The 16,096-nt window shown below is 41.7% G+C and overlaps 1 protein-coding gene across 4 annotated transcripts in view; it reads left to right on the top strand.

The window, feature by feature from the left end:
- Nucleotides 1-16,096, top strand: part of FMNL2 (formin like 2) — a 301,251-nt gene that overhangs the window by 194,189 nt on the left and 90,966 nt on the right. For all 4 annotated transcript variants that reach the window (XM_045851929.1, XM_045852128.1, XM_045852002.1 and 1 more), the window contains exons 3-4: nt 1,855-1,935; nt 7,042-7,118. In XM_045851929.1, the coding sequence (XP_045707885.1) occupies nt 1,855-1,935; nt 7,042-7,118 (158 nt within the window). The remainder of the gene's footprint in view (nt 1-1,854; nt 1,936-7,041; nt 7,119-16,096) is intronic.

The raw sequence follows: 16,096 nt of genomic DNA, 5'->3' as shown, positions 1-16,096 counted from the left end.
TCACAGCATCAGCAAAAAACTTGAGAGAATGCAGATTCTTGGGCCCTATGCCTGCCATATTCAGATGTCATTCAGCTATGCCCTGGCAGGTGTGGCTGAGTGGATTGAGTATCAGCCTGTGAACTGAAAGATCAGCTGTTCAGTTCCCAGTCAGGGCACATGCCTGGGTTGCAGGCCCAGTCCCCAGTTGAGGGTGAGCAAGGGGCAGCTGATGGATGTATCTCTCTAACATCGATGATTCTCTCCCTCTTTTTCCCTTCCCTCCCTCTTTATCCCTTCCCTCATTCCTCCCTTCCCTCTCTAAAAATAAATAAAATTGAAAAAAATCATTCATATATATGAGGTCTGTCCAGAAGGTATCCAGCCATGTATGGTGAAAAATAGAGACATTTATTGAAGAAGATACAAGGTACAAGAAACATTGTACATAGGACAGTGACACCTCAGCCCCCTTCAAAGTAGGCACCTTGGGACCTCACACAGTTCTCCCAGTCACCATCAGCTGCCCTGTTGTATTTTCCTGAATCTCATTGACAGTCTGAAATCTCTTCCCTTTCCAAGGTGATTTCAGTTCAGGAAAAGCCAGGAATCTCAGGGTGCCAAATCTGGGCTGTAGAGGGGTAGAATCACCTGAGTGACTCGATGTTTCACCAAGCAAATTCTGCATAAGATGCAATGTGTGGGTGGGTTATTTTGATGAAGCTGCCAATCACCAGTTGCCCATAGCTGTAGACTTCTGAATCATCCGTGTATTTTCCCTAGAGGAACATTCAAGCTGAATGTAAAATTTGATGCAGGTTTGTTACTCTATTAGTTCAATCGTTTTGAATGTGACGGCCACACAGCACACATGCTCACTCAATGGCATCCACCGTCCCCACTGACTAGTACAGTGAAGTCATGTGTTTTCCAGGTCACTCTCCTTGACTGCTAGGTTACATCAGTGTTGCACAAACCATTCTCATTATATTAACAATGGCTGGACTTTTTCCACAGACCTCATATCTGTAATATGTTTATTTCAATTATTGTGCTTTTGCTTAAACTATTTTTGGGCCTTCTAGTTTGGAACTCCCTTAGGAGCCCGTTAGTAATCACACGTGTATAATGCACACAAAATGCACACATACATGCCCACACTCACTCCAGTCTCTTAGCAATAGACTCATTACTCATTTTGAAACAAATGCCATAAGTTTTACCAAGTGTAAGTCAAGATTTTGGTTTCTTCAAAAAATTAATATTCAAAAGAAATATTTGTTAACATTGAAAATATTTGAAAAAAATGGCTCTGGCTGGTGTGGCTAAGTGTATTGAGTGTGGGCCTGTGAACCAAAGGGTCGCAGATTTGATTCTCAGTCAGGGCATGTGCCTGGGTTGTGGGCTAGGTCAGGTCCCGAGAAAGCGCGCCCGTGAGGCAACCACATATTGATGTTTCTCTCCCTCTCTATCTCTTTCCTTTCTCCTCTAAAAATAAATAAATAAATAAATCTTTTAAAAAAATATCCAATAAACTAAAGACTTGCTAGAAGAGAACATTGTTCCTGGAATGGGAGCTGCAGAGCCCTACAGAGAAAGCAAGATAGACTCTGGGGTAGGCCAGATGTGGGTTCAAATGCATTTGGATCATTCACAGCTGTGCTGTCTTAGGGAAGTGCTGAGTTTCTCTGAGCTTCAGATTCCTCCTACTGCAGAGAGGACGATAACATCATGAGCACGTCATGATTATTTACAGGGCCATATTCATACTATGGGTGCCTTTCAGCCTTGAGTCAGCAGCATTCATCTATTGGAACACAGCCGATTGCCATGCCTTCATACATATCATGCTGTTTACTTTTGTGCTTCCTGCAGGAACGATTCCAGGTGAAGAATCCTCCCCATACATACATTCAAAAGCTCAAAGGCTATCTGGATCCAGCTGTAACCAGGAAGGTAAGAGGGGTTTATTTCTACTTTTTGTTCCCACTTCCCCATGAGCAAGCAGAATCCTCTACATTGGAAGAGACCTTCCTTCCTCTGCATTATAGCCTCTGCCAGGGCCTCCAGGAAAACAACCTTTGGAGATGAACAACATAAGACATAGGAAAAAAGCCATCCTTCTCATGTGAGAGGATGTGTTTAAAAGTACTTTGCTGAGCTGGGAGTCACGTATCTCTGACGGTTATTGAGTCACTGCCACTTCCAATTACATGGGGCAGTGAGTCCAGTGAAGAGGTGTGTGGGCCCCTAGAAAAACAGGCCCAGCAAAGGGGAGACTTGTCTTTCATGTCTTGGTGCATTTCCAGAGACCTTGAAAAATCACTGGGGCTTTGTCATCCCAGCTGTGCTTTCACATCCTGTGTTGATGCATTTAGCAGCTTCCCCACCCTAACCCTGCCCCTGGCCCCAGGAAGGTAAGAAGTGAATAGCTGGTTCCATTCTCAACTGACTTTCTCCTTTCCAGACAAGCCCTGCTTTGTGCAGCTGCACAATTGGCTCCCACTGCTGCCTCGTGGTAAAGCATGCAGCCTGGCACGGCCCTGTGGCCCGGGCCGTCCCGGGATGTCTCAGGGCAGAGCTGTCCCTGCTCACAACGGGTAAAGGGGCTCTTTACCAGATAGCACTTGTTTTTTGGTTGACCTACCACAACTCCTGCTTTCAAGGATGCAGAGCAAATATCTTGAGCTGAATTCCCTCTGTTGTTTCTACACATGACTCGTGAGAGAAGAAAGGCACACTTTTCCCAGTTAGCCACTTTCCAGGGCTCTTGTATTAAAAAAAAAAATCTTTTTATTTATTTTCTGCTTTCACTCAACTCCCCCGCAACCCCCCCCCCCCCCAAAAAAAAGTCAAGCAAAGGAGAACAGCTATTATTTCCTTTGGGAAGTTTCCTGGCCCTTTGTTCTATGGTTAAATGCAAGCAAGTGGGAATAAAAATCTAGGCACAATGATGAAAATGGACTACAGACCTTTGCTGTTAGTTAGATACCACATGTAAAGTGAGTGATACAGCCTTGTATTCTGAGAATGTACCTGTCAAAATATCAAATACCCACCCACTCACAAATATGGCACACATGTGCTTTCTTTCATTTTAGAGCTTCTGTCAGACCCCTTAAGTGAGACAGCTGCTTAATTCGTGTTTGTTTCTTTCTTGTTTGTCTTCTTCTCCAAGGATGCAACAGCCTCAATTTCATCAGATTAGAGAGGATTAAGTGAAGGTGTATCCTTATATATGGAACACATCCAAAGAACCTCAGGTTTTATTTCTGGGCAATTTCTTTGCGCAGGGGCAAGATTCTACTTTAGAAATATTTTGAGGAATCCCCAGACTTCCAGGCTGTCAGGCTGGCATTCTCAGGCCCCAGCGTTAGGCACACTCACCCTGAGCTGAGCATTGATGTTTGTCCCTAAGAGCTTCCCTCACAGAGAGTATGTTCCAGCCCTGAAAGAAGTATCACAACAATTGTCAGCTTCCCAAGAGAAAGGAGGAAATATGGGACTCCTAGAGAGCTTCTTAGACTCCAGCCCGAAACCCCACAGGGAGGAAGATGTTTGGGGTGGAAGGTGGGCTCCTCCTGGCACTGTCCCAGCTCTCCTTTGGAGCAGTTATTCCTGGGTTGAGGCAAAGAATATAAAATAAAAAACAACTAGGAAGCAGCTTGGAAAGAGTTTTTACTCCCTTGCAAATAATGAAGAGGACCAAGACAAGAGACTTCCATTTGGCTGACCTTTAGTCTCTGCTCTGGACCCTGTGCGTTCACCTGAACGGCCTTGTTTGGTCTGAGCCTTCTCTTTCACCACCAGCTGTTTGAGGCAGATGAAAGTGAAATGGTGTTGGGTCAGCCATCTCTGTAGGATTTCTGTCAGGTGCTGGCAGAAGGAAATGATCTCTTCCGCTCAATGTGATTGTCATGCTTAAAGCCTGGGGAAAAAGGTGGTTTCATTTGGAATAAGGCATGGCCTGCAGTTAAAATGGGTTTAAGATTCTCAACTATAATGTGGAAGGGGGAAAGGAAAAGATTTCACCAGACAGTCTGGGCTGAGCAGTCTTTCCTTAACTGCATCTGGAGTCTTCAGATACTTCATTAATCTTTTGTTCATCTTGAATATAAGATAGATAATTTTCTGTCTTCTAAAAAAATTTCTGAAGTATGTTCTGCATAGATTTTCTTCTAAATTGTTTTAAACCCTTCAGGACAGAGACAGAGGAGCCATAATTAGATATCTCTGTGACCAGAAGTCTGCAGATCAGCTTCCTCATTTAATACCAGATGGTTCTTAGTCTGTGCTTTGGGTGGGGTGGGAGGAGTTGCTCATGTCCAGCATAGAAAAGGCTATGGACCATGAAGAAAGGAATCCGGTCCCCTGCAGTGATGCTGCTGTCCTGAAATGAAATCTCTTGTCTAGGGCTTGGGCTCAGCCGCATCCTTGGGCCCATCCCTGGGCCTTGCTCTTAGGGAGAGGGCCAGGGCAATGGTGGAAATTGCTAGTGGATGGCACCCTGCTCCTTTTTGCTGGTTTATATGTTTAGAGAAGGGGAAGCCAAGGCTTCTCTGTAGTCCAGAGTCCATCTGAAAACCAACAGTTCCTGGGACCGTACAGTACAAAGGCAAAGTCAATGTAGTTTCCCCTCAGGTATCATGTAGCTGCCAAAGTGCAGTGTCTACCATAGCAAGTGGCTAATAAATGTTACCTACTGTTGTTGTTCCCATTATCTCCTAGTTTTGTTTTGATATATGTCTCCTGGTCCTTTAGCACATCCTCTTTGTTGACTTAAAAATTTTTAGTATTATTATTTTCATCCTCACCCAAGGATATGTTTATTGATTTTAGAGAGAGAGGAAGGTGGGGGAGAAGAAGAGGGGACCGAGAGAGAGAAAGAGAGGGGTGGGGAAGGGGGAGGGGGAGAAGCATCGATTGGTTGCCTCCTGTAGGCTCTCTGCCTGGGGATCGAACCCACAACCTTTTGGTATATGGCATGACTCTCCAACCAACTGGGCCACCTGGTCGGGGTTCAGCACACCTCTTTTATACTCTGTTATGTCCATGGTGTTTTACTGGGTGCCCTTATGGTGTGACGATGCCTGAAAGGGGTGACCTTGCCCTGAGGAAGCATTAGGTAGAGTTGGGAACCAGCAAAGGCCCCAGGGAACCAGTCAGAACTGTGCCAAATGCGTAGCCAGGAACACTGAGTTGCTTTCTAAGGGCCATATGTGTGGACACCTAACACATGTGGCTGTGCCCTGGGAATGGCCCCTGGAGCAGCCAGCCCACCTGGGAATGGTTTCCTCAGCTCTGTGGCTGCAGACCTACCTCACTGGCAGTTCTCCCTGCTGGACCGCTCTCCAGAAGTAAATGGGCATGAATGTCCCATCAAACATAGATGCCTCTGCCATTTCTTGGCCTTTTTGATAAAAGAGGGGGGTGTCCTTTTTCATCACATGGAATATGCTATATTTCATATATCCCACTGTAACTAAATTCTGAAAACCTGAGGAAACCTGTGAGGTACTTTAGGAATGGTATCCAGAGGGAGTCTTTGAGACTATTTGCTTCCTTAGGGTCCTGGTGAGAAGCAGTTGAGGGAGCAGCAAAGGGCCTTCAGAAAAGGAGAAGAGAGTGACAGGAGCCACTGACACTGAGCAGGGTTCCAGGTCTTCCCTGGGGCACCAGGCTCCACCTGTGGCCTGGCTTTGCCCTTACCCCATCCTGGAATCCTTTCCAGACTTTTTCCTGTCCTTCTGTCCTTGCATGCCTTGGTCTTTGGAGCTGTATGACCCTGTGTACCCTGCAATTATGGTAGTACATGAGAGTTTCTAATATCCTGAGCTAGAATTCTCAAAGCCTTTTCCTGAAGACAGTATGACATGAAAGTAGTTTGATCTATTGGACAGAAAGTATGGAATTCTTCTTTGAAGGCATTGCACATCCAATGTCCTCCTTCCAGAGTGGCCTAAGACTTCAGTTACCATAAATAAATGTTTCTATAGGAAATTGTGTTCCAAAGAACTGATGTGCAGTGCAACCCAGTGAATCCTTGAAGGTTATTTAGAGTTGAGAGGATAGAGAGGTGAATACATTTACTATCAGAGGAGGATTCATTGAAGAAGAAAGGCGTGGGGGAGTTCTGGAAGGGTTGGTGGGATTTTCTAGGCACAGGAATGAGGATGGACATTCCTGAATGGAAATGGGGTGCTCTAGAGAAAGGACCTTCGGTGCGAGGGCTCATGGGGAGAGGTAACTATGAATGTTTACTTCCGGAAAATGTTAGATCATGCAGAAAAGGATTAACATAGCAAGCCTGAGACCATTACCTTAGAAAATCCTGCTTGCAGGGTTGGCTTCTGGTTGTCAACTGGTAACCTGAATTTCAGGAGAGTTCCCACCATTCCCTGATAAGAAAGACTCATGGTGTGCAAATGGTTGTTGTCAACAGCATGGTTTATATGGAATGCCTGTTTCCCTTCTGGGAGTCTAGACTTCTGGTATGTTCCAGGCAGAGAGAACCTGAGTGACCCAGCCCCCAATCATAGCCCTGGGCACTGAATCTCTGATGAGCTTCCCTGGTCGACTGCATTTCACAAATATTGTCATTTGTGACTCTTCTGGGAGAAGACCCTCGGAAGCTTGTATCTGGTTTCCTCCAGACTTCACCCCAAGTATCATTTCCCTTTGCTGACTCTGCCTTGTGTCTTGTTGCTGTAATAAATGTTAGCCATAAGGACAAGTAACTGTGTGCTGAGTCCTAGTGAATCACTGAAACTGGGCTGGTCTTAGGGACCCCAACACATAAGTATATTGGTGAATATTGTTGTATTGTGGGGTAGGGAAAATAATCTACTTAAAGACACTTAGTTCTTGAAATAAATAATTTTTCCCAATCCTTTCGCATAAGCTGATTTTCATGAAAAATTTGTGTGCTTTGCAAAAAGAAATGTGAGAGGTGTACTTAGAAGCATAGATACTTTCATATTGTGTTAAACTTACTATAAGTAAGCTATAGTTTTGGCAGTTGCTAAGATATGTTTTGTGAGAATATGTCTTCTTGAATTACAGAAATTCAGACGGCGTGTTCAAGAATCCACACAAGTACTAAGAGAACTGGAAATTTCGTTAAGAACCAACCATATTGGGTAAGTGTGCCCATTTAACATTTTAGTTTCAAGGCTTTTGGACACTTCACAAAGTGACTGTATTATAGCCAAAGAGTTAAGCTTCCTTACTGTTCATTGTAAGTTAGGGGACTGAGGTTTACGTGGGTAGGCCTTGTGTCAGTATTCAAACTGCTCACTGTACAAGAATCAGTAGAAGCAGGACAGTCCTTGCTTTGGGACATTTATAACCATTCTAAGATTCTTTGCTTGAATGCAGTAGTAAGTGCTTGGTCTCTTGTGTGCATAATAATTCCTTGACAAAATAGGAAACCCAACGGGTAGTGTAGACAGATCCTGAAAGATCTCTGAGCCTTCCTGTGAGTTCTCTGGGCTGGTTATTTGAAATGGTCCTATTCTCCTTCCTTCAATTCCCGACCAGAAGGGGACAAAAGCTGGACTGATGTCACCTGATAGACCTTATTACACTTGAATGCTTGGTCCTGAGTCTCTTCTTCTTACATCTCAAAACTTCAGGACCATGAAATGTAAATCCACACTAGAAAATAAAGTTTGAGGAATCGCTGCACTAAGCATGTCTAAGAGTTTGTCATGTAACAACGTGGTGGCTTTGCCCCAAGCTAATACAGATTTATGGCATCCCTTCGAATGCCTGTGATGGCATAATTGTAAGGTGCCTTAAAATGAGATGCTTTGTCTCCAAGGCCGAGTGATGTCAAGTATCCTATTTTGTGTCCCAAGTTCTTCCTGAAGTTTCTGTTTAATGCCTTATTTAACACCTTGGGTTTTGACTCTTTGCCTTGTACAATGAGAAGACTATAGACTTTAGATCTCTTAGAATTGTCCCCTGTGACATTCTTTGTGGGTCTATTGGAAATGAAGTCTTACAGATGTATTATTTTGTAGTTTCACAGAGTATTCTGTAAAATAAATATATTAGATAAACAACAGTTTACCTCTGCTTTAGAGTATGTTTGCTATAAGCCATTCAAATGGTTAATTTTCACAGTTTTTTCAGATTAAGCTTTTTTAAATTGCAGAGATGCAAGGTTGAAATCAACCCAGGTGGAGCCTGGGTGAGAATGTTTACTTTCTGAAGGGTATCTTTGCACGTGTGTCACCTGGAGAATGAAGTAGGCAAAAAACAAAACTGATTTTAACCTAAAGTTGAAAATCACCTTTATCCCAGAAAATCAGCTATGTAGTACAGTGGATCATAGAATCATGATGTAAAACTGGAAGAGAAATTAAGGATTACCTAGCCCCTCACTTTATAGATTAAAAGAATTTAGGACTAGAAAAGGTGAGTGAATCCCACAAAGTCTATAGCTGTAGAGCCAGGTGCTTTGGTTAAAAATGCTGTGTTCTTTTTCTTATGTTGCCTAATCTGGCAGCTCTTTCTCCGAAAGGAAACAAAGTAATCAGGGCTCTGGGATCAAAGCAATGAGGCTTGTCTGTTGGGGGTGAAAGTGGTGGTAATTTATTACAGTTGAGCATCCAAACTTAGGAAATTTCCATACTTTACAATATTTGTGGATCAGGAGCTAGATTCCATTTGGTAAGGTCCAACCCTACACTGTTGGCACCACTTCTTGACTGAAAGTGTTGGAATGAGCTACAGCCAGGATTTCTACAAATTGTCAAAAAGCATTTCTTCAAGCATTGCTGGGATAATGTGAAATTGACCATCAAATACCAAAGCAAGATGATCATTTCCAATACAAAGTTGGGAGAATAGTAGAGCCCTGGTTGGGTCGAAGCCAGTGCAAATCTGCAAGCAATTGGGGTGGTTTGATGTTTAGGATACTATAGGCATGTTGAAAGATTCTTACATTTCTTTCATCTTCTCCAGATGAAGCTTTCTGTTTACCACCTCTGTGGGGCACTCTGAAAGCTTTGGCTTTAGCAGCAGAAAAACACACAGAGGTTCATTGTCTGTTTTTTGCAACCAATAACCTTGTACAGACTGAAACCACACACCAGGATTTTGACCTATCTTACCTGTCCTGAAAATCCAAACCTGAACTGGACTCTTCATTATAGAATTTAACTGGCTTGAACTCATTTGGCTAGGAAAATTTTCTGAAAAGTTGCTCAATAATGTGAATAAAATTGATTAATACAATGAGAAATTCTTGGAATGCAAGGTGCTAACTAAGGGGCCCATAGAGCTTATTACACTCTTTAAGGCACCGTAATAGAAAGGTAATTGGGTGTCCATTTGCCTTATGGAAAGTGAGATCTTGGTTCAGATTTCTGCTATGCTCTTATTTGTTATTTGACCTTAGATCAGCTGCATAAACTCTCTGTGCTTATTGTATGATCTAAGTTAACTTCCTGTCTATAAAATGAGGATAATAATACTCCATAGGAATGTTGTAAGAATTAAATGAAATTACTTAGAAAAGATCTAATATAGTGTTTTAATACATAGTAATTACCATATGATAGCTTTTGCTTATTATGCTTATTGAAAATAATATTATAGCTAATAATAATTCAACAATATTATGTAACATATCCCTAAGGAATTTCATGGCGAGAATGTTGCTTTCTCTGTCTAAAATGACCCTGACACCTAGGAGATTGTTGATTACCAGAAATTAAAAGGAAGAATGACATTTAAAATCTACGTGTCCTAAAAAATATTATTCTTGGCACATACTTGGATTCTAAGGTTAAAGTCTAGGGTTTTGCTGGGATAACATTCCAAGCTATAGCTTTGTCAAGCAAAGGGTTTGTTCTGAAGTTTGATATTAACCTAAAACTCTATAAATAGAGCAATCTTCTGAGAAAGAAAATTAATTTTCTTTGAGCCAAATTGAAATAATAATTGGGCTAGAAATAATCTCATTCACTTACTCCCAGGAATTATAATAATATTGAAGAATTGGATTATGACTTATTCAGGCTCTTGAAATGACTTGAAATACCCTTGAAAAGAGCCAAGTAACATTTGGACTCTGGCAGGGTAGTGTGAGTAGGCATATGTCACGGTGTTTTGTATGTCAAGGTGATAAGATTCAAGTGGTAGCAACAGAGGTGAGCTCTATAGATTTATGGGCATTATTCCATGGAACTGAGGTGTAGGCAATCTCTCCTTGCAGGTAATTTATTTTAGTGAAACTCCCTATTTTGATAGAAAATTAATTTTCATATGAGTGCAAAGTTGTAGAAATTCTGAAAGATGCTCATTTCACTTTATCTCCTTGGAGATAAAGATCCTTTGGAGAGTTGAGAGAACCAGAGTGTAGGAGGAATGTGTGAGTTGGCAGGTTTGTAGAGAAGAGGAGGAGGAGCCAAGGAACTGCTCAGGGACATCCTCCCTCCTGGCCCTCCGCCTTGTTTGGGAAACAGTGAGGAAAAAGCAAATAACCAAGGGTGGCGTTAAGAAGTAAAACCTGTATGGGAAGTGTGTTCATCAAGGTAACCTACAATTAATTCATTCTTAGATGATGCTTTTTGGAAATTCTCAAGATCACAGTCATTTTGTCATGTATTAAGCATTGTATTAAGTATATTAAATGTATTATTTATTCCTTACAAAGTCTTTTTTATTGAATCTCCATTTTACAGATGAGAAAGTTGAGTCAGCAATTATCTTGCTACTTGGTACCTAGCAACTTAGAAGCACTGAGATTTGAACCTAAATATGTCCAAAGCCTGTTAGAAAACCAGCGTACTTAAATTTTCTAATTTTAGGATTCCTTTCCTCTCTTAAGTTATTTTGGGTGCCAATAAGCTTTTATTTTTGTGGTTTTTTAACAGATACATTTAAAATATGCTTCTTTAATAAAATTTACTATTTATTAAACATCTAATAACCAAATATATAAATACAAAATAATATAGCACAAATAACATTGCATAAAAGAACCATTTTCCAAAGCAAAAAAAAACAAACAACTTAGTGACAGGAGTGGCATTAATTTGTGTGTTTACAAAAAACTTTACTGTCTTGTTAATACAAGGCAGCTGGGTTCTCAGATCTTTGCGTTCAGTTTGTTGTGCTGTGTTGTTTTGTTTGATGTATATGAAGAAAGCCTGGCCTCACACAGACCATGCTTAGAAAAAGGAGTTGTGTTTTTTTATCCTTTTTACATTTTTTGATGTGCAATTTTATTCTTAAAACTTTTTTTCATTTAAGTGACATTATAATATACATTTAATATTACTTTGTATTAGTTTGAAGTGTACAGCATAGTGGTTAGATCTTCATATACTTTTCAAAGTGTTTGCCCTGATATTTCCAGTTCCCATCCAGCACCACACATACACACAGTTATTACAATATTATTGACTGTATTTCCTGTGTTATACTTTACATCCCCGTGGCTATTTTGTAATGACCAACCCTTAATTCCTTCATCTTTCTCACCCAGTCCCCCTTCATCTTTCTCACCCAGTCCCCCAACACCCCTCCCCTCCAGCAACCGTCAGTCTGTTTCTGTTTTGTTTGCTCATCTATATTGTCCTCTGGATTCCACATCTAAGTAAGATCTTTCTCTGACTGACATATTTCACTTCACATAATACCCTCTAGGTTCATCCTTGCAGTCACAAATGTTAAGATTTCCTTTTATTTTTAAGTGGCTGAGTAGTATTCCATTGTGTAAATGTACCACAGCATTTTATCCACTCATCTACTGATGGATGGGCACTTGAGTTGCTTCTATATCTTGGCTAATGTAAATAATGCTACAGTAAACACAGGGATGTATATATTCTTTTGAATTAGCATTTTGGATTTCTTCGGATTTATGCCCAGAAGTGGAATCACTGGGTCATAAGGCAGTTCTATTTTTTAAATTTTTTTTAGGAACCCCTATATTGCTTTCCATATTTTTATGCTCTGTTACACTAAAATCCGTTTTACTGTCTTGCATTTTCTTAATATTTGTATGAAAATAATTGTAACTCCACAAACCTCTGGGAGGGTTTCAGGGACCCCTGGTGGTGTGTGGGCTATTTTTTGAGAACCAGTTTGTGACACTGTCTCCTCGATTTGGTAGCCAATGATGAGTCCTGGTGATGCTTCTCTTTTCTCTTTTGCTTTTCATGTCCCCGCCCCCCCGCCCATGATTTTTCAGCCACTGCAGTTCCCACCATGTCTGTAGTAGCTCTCTGTAGGAGAGTAGCAAAGGGAATTCACTGTTATCCCTTCTTGTGTGTCTAGATGAGAATAATGCAGTTCTACGATTTGGGGGGTAGAGAGAAAACAGCAACTCCGAAAGGAAGCTTTGACTCATCAATAATAACAGTAACTACTGGCATCTGCACTCCGATCCCTTCCTTGAGGAATGTTTCTTCCAGAGCTGTTTTTCATGACTGCATCTCTTTTGGCTCCTGAGCAGCTGATTGGGAATTTGCCTAATTCACATTTACAGCATATGGTAATTACAGGGAATCTGTGAGGTACTTAGTAATTGATGCACGCTGACAGAGTCAGAAATGATTCTACTCTCCAAAACCTATAATTACCCAATTTGAAACTGTTTGCATATTGGTAATATATTAAAAAGTGTGTGTAGCATGCACAGAGGTGAAAATGGAAAGTGTCTACAGGAACCCTAAATTTATGCTATTTCATTGCATGATTATATACATAAATCTGCAGAATGGGGAATCCAGTTTTTTAAATGTCTTTAGATTCAAGATGCTGCTTTGAAAGTTGCCCTTTTTTTCCATCTTTACCTATTTTCTTTCCTCTTCTTTCATTTCCACAGAAGTCCACATTCACCTCTGTTCTCTCCCTAGACAGAATATCCCAAGTCTGGGAAGGTCATGGATTAAGAGGACAGGGGAAAAGTGAAGACTGTTTTTGTTTGTTTGTTTTTTCCCACAATTCATAGTTGTTTTTTTTTCTGAAATAAGTTTACTGACCTGATATCTTTTGACAAAGGGGGTAAGGTACTCAAGCATGATGGCTTTTTATCTTATTATTTCCTAAATCACCTAGGGATGCCTAGGTCAGATCAAAGACTCTGGGAAGATTTTGTAGCTTAGAAAATGAGGTTAACATGAAATTAAACCTCTCAGGGCAGGACACATTACCTCTGTCTAGCTTTTTAGGAACTGAGCAGCTGGCTGCTGCCTTTCACTTTGAAAATTGTTTTTAAGGCACTTTTGATTAAAGTCATAAAGTAGGAGTGGGGGTATTGATAAGAACATTGGATTGAAGTAAGAGAAGCTAATTAATAGTCTATCTCTGACCCTGGCTGGTGTGGCTCAGTGGATTGAGTGAGGGCCTGCAAACCAAAGGGTCACTGGTTTGATTTCCAGCCAGGGCATATGCCTGGGTTGCAGGCCAGGTTCCCAGTAGGAGCATGCAAGAGGCAACCACACACTGATGTTTCTCTCCCTCTTTTTCTCTTTCTCTTCTCCTTTGTCTAAAAACAAATAAATAAAGTCTTTTAAAAAGGCTTCCTGGAAAAAAGTAGTCTATCTCTGCATCAAAATATATACATGTTAGCATTTTGAGTCAAGAGAATTGTAGCTGTGGCTGTACTTAGCTATTTCCTGCCCTTTTTTCTCTTCCTCCCTCTCCCTCCTTTTCTTCCTTCTTTTTTTTTTTTAATTTTATTTTCTGAGTTATTTGCCTCCTATCCAGTTTGTGGCTGAACTTTCTTCTTTTTCTTTTTTTTCAAACTTCTAAGGAAAGTTTATCTAGAAGGTCACAGAAGTAGAAGAAGTGAGCCAAAGAAGTGGGCTCAGGAAACAAGTTACAGAGGGAAAAGAAGGGCCAGGTCCCTGGAGCTTAGGAGAAAGGGAGAGGCAAGGAGGAGGAGGAGGGAAAAGGGGAGGGTGTGTTTCATAGAGAGCCTTACTGGTCCTCTGTCTTGAGGGTATTTATCTGGAGGTCCCAGGGGAGGATCCCAACAAAATATTCATCAGCTTTCTAGGTGTGTTCTTTTAGGGTCTCAGTCTCTACTGATTGGTTGGCCCCAGGGCAGGGTCATTAGTCACTGCAGCTGGTCCTGATGTCAACTATGGCCTCACTTGTCTGCTTTTGCTGCTCTTCTGGGCCTGAAGCTGAAACACAAATGATGCCTAGGTGTGTTTGATGTGGGTCAGAACCTCATTGTCCTGGGGGCTTCTGTCCAGGGGATGTTCTCTGGACCCCTTGTTTTTCTCCACTCTAAGGGAGTCTAACCCTCATGACTCTCAGTATGTTAGAGGAGGAACGGTCACCCTGGGGCGAGGTCCTTGTTTACCCAGTTTTGCCCATTGCTAGGCACCCTGGGCTTTTTGTCTGGTGACCTTCTGTACCGGGCCCATCCTCTTTCTTCTGCCCTGTCTGTCTCCGTGGCTGGACTTTCTAAGTGATGGTAAGATGACAGTGGTTGAGACAGTGACAGATCTACAGACTGCCCTAGACCATCTCTGCTTTTTAGAGGTGGTGTCTGCAAAATCAACCAGAAGGAACTACAGGGGGTGTTTCTCAAGTCCTAAACCTAGAGTATTCTCTTGGCCACTGAGACTATGTAGAACTGACTGCCCTGAAAAATCTGGCCCCTGTGGCGACTTAGCCACAAAAAAGATGGTTAAAAAAGATGACCCTCTGTGTCCAGCTTTGGGGATTCCTGCTGAGCACCCACCACTGAGGGCCGGTCAGATGGTGCTGACAGAGCCCACAGGCCAGACCAGTGGGGAGGCCTGAGGAGCTGAGGGGCTTGAATTTCAGGAGCAGCTAGTTGTCTAATTTTCATAATGAGTTTTAGCCTTTCTTTAGTCTCCTACCAATTGTAAAAAGAAAAGAAAAATTCTTTCACTACTCATTAGTGCTTAAAAATGTCCAGTATCTCCTGAGACCTAGCTGTGCAGGGGGTAATTAAAATAACGCAAATGAAAATAAGTATCTAGCAGCAGACTCTGTGAGATTGTGTATGTTGTGGTTTTGAAATGAATCTTCAGCCTTGACTGTAGCTAACCCTGTTAGTTTGGGTAAGCTCCTATAACAAAGCCACTTTGCACGGCCCAATGGGTGGTGTTTATCCTTGCCAGTGTTGCCAAGCTAGGTATCTTTTAAATTAAATGTTACTTGCTTATGTGGCTATGTGAAATGCAAACATTTTGTGACAGTCTGCCTGAGGATCTCAGAGGGAAATGTGAGGCAAGCTGTCTTGTTTTCCCACCTTGCTTCCTCTTGGAACCAGCTGCAGACTTGCATTTACATCCTGGACAAGACAGGGCTAAAAGAAAGAATGAACTCTGAGGATAAAACAAAAACAAAGAAAACATCTTCCAAGAAACAAAAATAAAAACCAGGCATCCTGAGTCCACCAGATCCTTTTCTTCCTGTAAGACAAAGACCTCAAGGGGCTGCTCATCCTTAAGGGCACTTGGCAGGACTGACCTATTCTAGCAAATTCCATGGTAGCGAGCGTGCCCACAGCTGATGGAACACACGGGCTGGGTGCGCATGGATGAAGGCATCTATTTTGGAATGTTCTTGGCAGGTGTACCTCAAGTTCCATTTCTTTGATAGGAGCAGACCTTTTTACTTGTTTGTTGGAGTTTCAGATCTAGTGAAGGCTTAATGGGGTATCACATGTTCTCTGAGGATGGATACCCTGGGGTAACAGCTGTTTTTCCTTAGTACCTGAGCGTTCTGCTTGACCAGTCCACTTCATCTCTAGGAGTCATTATGAAGAATGAATAAAAAATTATAAAAAACAGTGAACTTCATTCACATCAAATCCACCATCCAAATGCAAGTTGGTACTGTTTTTAAATGAATTTTTAAAAAACATGGTATTTGTCACGTCTCAACTCTATGGTATGCGGTGTCTGCAACTTCTTTAAAGGTTATAACATTCATGGAAAAAAATTAAACAAACCATCCCTATTGAATTTCCAGAAGCCCATAAACACTGGTCTCTCATTGGTCAGTTCAGTGTTTTCTGCAGCTTAGTGTGGCAAGACAGGGCTGAACGTGGATTTGGACCCATGCCTGGATTTCAGCAGTTATGTCATCATGTCCCCAGTCCGCCTTGTTC

This window comes from Phyllostomus hastatus, unplaced genomic scaffold (genome assembly GCF_019186645.2).
Source record: "Phyllostomus hastatus isolate PE091 unplaced genomic scaffold, TTU_PhHast_1.1 phas_contig_1, whole genome shotgun sequence".
Classification (NCBI taxonomy): Eukaryota; Metazoa; Chordata; class Mammalia; order Chiroptera; family Phyllostomidae; genus Phyllostomus; species Phyllostomus hastatus.
Note: the sequence above shows the minus strand (reverse complement) of the source record. Positions and strands in the feature narration are given on the sequence as shown.